General features: G+C 39.2%; 1 protein-coding gene across 1 annotated transcript in view; it reads right to left on the minus strand.

Annotated features, from left to right (window-relative positions):
• ddc (dopa decarboxylase) overlaps nt 1–2,782 on the minus strand; it is a 23,268-nt gene extending 20,486 nt beyond the window's left edge. The window contains exons 1-4 of the mRNA XM_032519307.1: nt 2,629–2,782; nt 1,217–1,424; nt 553–666; nt 321–440 (exon numbers count right to left, since the gene is read on the minus strand). Of these exons, the coding sequence (XP_032375198.1) occupies nt 321–440; nt 553–666; nt 1,217–1,417 (435 nt within the window). The 5' untranslated portion in view covers nt 1,418–1,424; nt 2,629–2,782. The remainder of the gene's footprint in view (nt 1–320; nt 441–552; nt 667–1,216; nt 1,425–2,628) is intronic.
• Between the last annotated feature and the right edge of the window lie 2,771 nt (nt 2,783–5,553).

The following is a 5,553-nucleotide window of genomic DNA, read 5'->3' on the forward strand; positions in this document are numbered from 1 at the left end:
TATATATATATATATATATATATATATCAGCACTGTCAACAATTTCTATCTGTGATTGACACATTAAAAGGCAATTTCCTGCCAATTCAGCTGGTGTGAACCAGGAAGAGGATGAGATCAGAAATCAATACCACGCAACTGCTGATAAATATGTTGGCTCCATGCACTCTGTTGTGAGTAATGGTTCCTATGCCTATAATATTTGAGCCTTTCCCTTGGCTTTACACACAAACCACGGAAGAGTATAATGTGAGCAGAAGTTGGTTTTGGCTCTTTGGACAGCCTGCAAAGAGGCATAAAGACACACAAAAGACACTCACCTGTATGACACCTCCTCCGTGGCCATGAGTCCCAGCTATAAAATGCTCAGGCAGGTTCAGTATCTTCCCCAGCCAATCTAGCATCACTGTCTCCAGCTCTGTGCAGGCTGGGCTGGCAGCCTGAAAACACATAAAATACAAACAAAAATCTAATTTATGTTTGCATATGAATAGTAAAATAAGTTAAAATAAAAAACAGTCAGCTATTGAGACACGTCAAATTGTTTGTTACCCAGGAGAATCCAATGCAGCCTATGGCTCCACACAGCATGTCAGCCAACATGGCAGGGTAAGAGGAAGCAGCTGGAAAGTAGGCAAAAAAGTATGGGCTGTGCCAGTGGGTGACCTGGAAAAACATAAAACATGCACCTACAGTATTTAATTAATCTGAAAACAAGCGTAGTATCTCCTTAGGAACATGGGTTGAATAATTGTTGTTTATTATATAACAGTTTTAGCAACAGTGAACAATGCTCCTCTATCTCAGCAGAGGTGGTTTACTGCCGGAGACCCCAGAAGGTGTTTTCACTGACTTGCCATTCTGCTGTGGTGCCCCATGTTGTTTATTTCTATGTTGCGTGGCATACTTTTCCTGCCAAACTGTTCATATTCTCTTACTGCAACGCCATTGTGTGTATAGCTGCATTTTAGTGTGACATTGTTGTGTCTTTCTTTAACATTGGATATTGTAATACATGCATCACTATATGAATGTTTTCCTTTTTCAGTGTTCAACTTAAGTCCACCTTAATAACTCTGATTAACACTGTATTTCCTCATACTGAGCTTATGAATTAAATGAATGAATTACACTGTCGGAAGAGCACACACGAGTGTATCTGTGCATCTACAACGCATTTATGTGTATCAAAAAACTAACAAAAGTATAAGCTCACCCCTGGCATTATAACCCTCTCCACATCTTTAATAATATCATCATAATTGTCAGGCTCCAGTGGGGCCTCAGTGGGGATCAGGGAACGAAGATACCCTGGTTCCACATCTGGGTAGACCGGTCGCTGTTCGATGTTCTCCAGGTAGTCTGCCACATAGTCCACCATCTCTTTCCCTCTGCGGCGAAACTCTTCCACATCCATGGTACGACTGGAAAACAACACAGAAACACTTGATCTGGGCGCCCGGATAGCTCAGTCGGTGGAGCGGGCGCCCATTTACAGAAGTTTACTCCTCGATGCAGCGGGGCCCAGATTCAACTCCAATCTGTGGCCCTTTGCTGCATGTCATTCCCCCTCTATCTCCCCTTTCGTGTCTTCAGCTGTCCTCTCAAATAAAGGCCTAAAAATGCCTAAAACAAATCTTTAAAAAAGAAACACTTGATCTCTCAAGCTCTACATTGTTCATTCTTTACTTGGTTAGATGTGACTTTATAATGACTTCTTACATCAAATTCCACCACCGAGTGTAAACTTTGATCCTGCTGATAGGAATGAGTTGATCATAAACAGCTTCATGACGCCAACTGATTTTCAAAATTTTTTGTAATGATTAAAATCCCATGAAAACAATACATTGTCAACAGAAGAAGTTTTTTTTTTTACCATTGGAGACATTTGCCTCATAATCCAATTCCACTTAGAAAACATTTACAATGGTTGGTTACATATTACACTCACACACACACACACACACCCGCACGCAAGCACGCAAGCACGCACACAGCCTAAGCCATGCTCCTTGACACAGATTGAATAAGCTGGCACAATTTAAATGAATGCATGACCCTCTTACTAACATATTAAGCCAGTCTAATCATAGCTTAGTTTCCTTTCACTTTGTGGACTGAAGCTTGGTAGAAAAAAGCATTTCCAAATCTAAAACAAGTGTATAGTCTCCTTGTGTAGACTGTTACAAACTAATTCTCTCATAATGCAATCTGCAAAAGGACAATTTCAATAAGCCTCATCAACATCTACATACAACTTAATGAATGAGGGAAAGACTCCCATTGAAAAACTGCAAAGTGCAAACCAGGAACATTCTTTAATACATTGAAGAACAAAGCTGTTGCTGTCTTACAACAATAAATGAATGAGAATGTAGAAAAAGGCGTTAAAAAGTTTTGATTATACAAATACAGGCATAGTGCTTATTCAAATGGTACAACATATGAACATTGCCCCTTGCTCTACACTGGTGCCTTGTCATTCAACAAGTATTTTACGGTGCACGTCTCTTTCCCTTGTTGAGAAGGAAAGCCCTTATCCTTTGCCTTATCTCAAATAGGATTAGACAGGTTTGTATGTGTGTGCGTGCGTGTGTGTGTGTGTGGCTGAGCGTGCATACTTACATTTTCAAATTAGGGCTTCAGATGGTGGCTCTCCTCTTCTTTAGCCTCCACAGACCGACAGACTGACAGGCAGGCACGTGGTGAGTGTGTTTGTGTGTGTAAGCAGGACAAGAGACATTTTCTCCTTTTATCTTGTTACTAACCACCCCCACCCCACCATTCGCCACTAGGCCAGCCAATGGGAACAGGGCTCATGGCCAATACAAGAAATGATTGATTCCTGAAGCTGTACACACACACACCTACTGTGCAGTAATATTTGTGCGCTATATAGATAGACATAGCATTAAAATAATCTGACTACACTGACAAAAAAACTACATGAATAATCAAGACACCCATATTATTAGCAAAGAAGATGACAGAATAAGTAAATATTTTCTAAACTGTATCTTGCTTGTCAAACTCAGACTAAGAACTCACTATTAAAAACACCTACATGTTAAATACAATATTTAATATTGAGGTTTGGCTAAATAATACACCATTGCTAAAAGTAGTTTGATTTCACAGAGGGATAAAAAATCTTAACCTCTGCATCAATAGCAGTGGATTCAACCACACAACTCTGCAAACCACAATGTTTGTTTTTGAAAACTCTTAAAATTATTCTCATAATGGCTTTGCAAGGGAAGAAGTGGTCCATCTGGTATGGCAGTTTCAAAGATGACTGTTGGTTTATCACTGACAGCTCAGTATTTACTAAAAGGGCCTGTTTTCTAGAAAGCAAATGTTTTTTTTTTTGCATAAGGTTACTTCCATGCAAATTCTCTCTGACCCCTTTCACTGGAAGAGCCTGTTTTTTAGGGCGAGCGCTTTGTTGGAAAGTTTTCCTCCATCAAGTTCCATGAAAACTTTGGATTATTTTAAGGTTATAACAAAGTGTTGTAAAGTTCAGGCAAACATTAGTCCAACAGCATAGCAACACTAATGCTACATTATCAAATCTAGCAACACTGTGATGCCTTCAAGGACAATTCCAATGTCCTCTGGTTCATCACTTGAAGCATGTTCTTTAGAACATAAATCCCGAAGACATGGTGTCTTCACTACCCTGTTAAAAAGGGCATTTAACATGACCAATCGAGAACACTAATTTAAATCAAAGAGACAACATTTTTTTCAGAACAGTAGTTGGTGTGGGAAGATATATATTAACTACTTGAACTTGTGATGTTTTCTTGTTTAAATAACCTGATGAATTTTAAATGACTCATGAATGAAGAAAATACATAAAAAATAATCACATACCCACCACAACTAACCAGTCTAAAGTCATGTCTAATATTTGTTAATGGTGAGTTAAGTTTAGAGCATTCACACTTAAAGCATTTCAAATAATTTCTATGCTCCCTAAGGCTTCAAGGGAAGAAGTGGTCATCCTGGTATGGCAGTTTCAAAGATGACTGTTGGTTTATCACTGACAGCTCAGTATTTACTAAAAGGGCCTGTTTTCTAGAAAGCAAATGTTTTTTTTTTTGCATAAGGTTACTTCCATGCATTCTCTCTGACCCTTTCACTGGAAGAGCCTGTTTTTTAGGGCGAGCGCTTTGTTGGAAAGTTTTCCTCCTCTCAAGTTCCATGAAAATCTTTGGATTATTTAAGGGTATACAAAAGTTTGTAAAGTTCAGGGCAAACATTAGTCCAACAGCATAGCAACAGCTAATGCTACATTATCAAGATCTAGCAACACTGTGATGCCTTCAAGGACAATTCCATGTCCTCTGTTCATCATTGAGCATGTTCTTTAAGAACATAAATCCCGAAGACTGTGTCTCACTACCCTGTTAAAAAGGGCATTTAACATGACCAATCAGAACACATTTAATTTTAAATCAAAGAGACAACATTTTTTTGACAGAACAGTAGTTGAGTGTGGGAAGATATATATTGAAACTGATTTCACAGAGGGATAAAAAATCTTAACCTCTGAATCAATAGCAGTGGATTCAACCACACAACTCTGCAAACCACAATGTTTTCAAATTGTTGTAAATTCTGCATACAGTGCAATGGTTTTAAATATAAAGTAATCCTGCACTAAAATTTTCACAATGTAACAATAGGAGCATATAGAGTACATACTTCAAAACATATCTTCATAGTGGACTTCAAGCAGCAAAGCCATTTATGACACTTTAAAACATATTTTCATGGCAAACATGGCAAAGACAATTATAGTTCTCTTTTCACATTAGATTTAAAAATGTAAATACAAAATACTGTGAACTTATCACAAACAGTGCTCTCCCGAGAGCAAATAAAAAAGAAAAACACCATTTCCCTGAAATAGCGTAATCAAACATGTCACAGAGTGAATGAAGCAAAATAAGAGCTAGTGCTTTACTAAGTTTACTCCTAAGCTTAAAGGGTGACTTTAGCTTTTTTTTCAACCTGGACCATATTTTGCTATGTTTTTGTGTGAATTTTTGAAAATTGGTCCAGCATTAAGCATGATCGCTGTGAACCGGGCTGCAATGTTATGTATGTGCATTATGTATGTAGGTATGTGCAGCAGGTAGTATAGTACAAATCACACACAATACAGACATTTCCTGACTTGCAGGCAGTTCAAAACAATAAAATGCAGTAAACAGTTCAAAAAATAGTAAGTCAATAATTTATCTATGATCAATCCATCCATCCATCTTCATCCGCTTATCCGGTATCGGGTCGCGGAGGTAGCAACTCCAGTAGGGGACCCCAAACTTCCCTTTCCCGAGCCACATCAACCAGCTCCGACTGGGGGATCCCGAGGCGTTCCCAGGCCAGGTTGGAGATATAATCTCTCCACCTAGTCCTGGGTCTTCCCCGAGGCCTCCTCCCAGCTGGATGTACCTGGAACACCTCCCTAGGGAGGCGCCCACGAGGCATCCTTACCAGATGCCTGAACCACCTCAACTGGCTCCTTTCGACGCAAAGGAG

The sequence above is a fragment of the Etheostoma spectabile genome, chromosome 6, assembly GCF_008692095.1.
Source record: "Etheostoma spectabile isolate EspeVRDwgs_2016 chromosome 6, UIUC_Espe_1.0, whole genome shotgun sequence".
NCBI classification, from domain to species: Eukaryota; Metazoa; Chordata; class Actinopteri; order Perciformes; family Percidae; genus Etheostoma; species Etheostoma spectabile.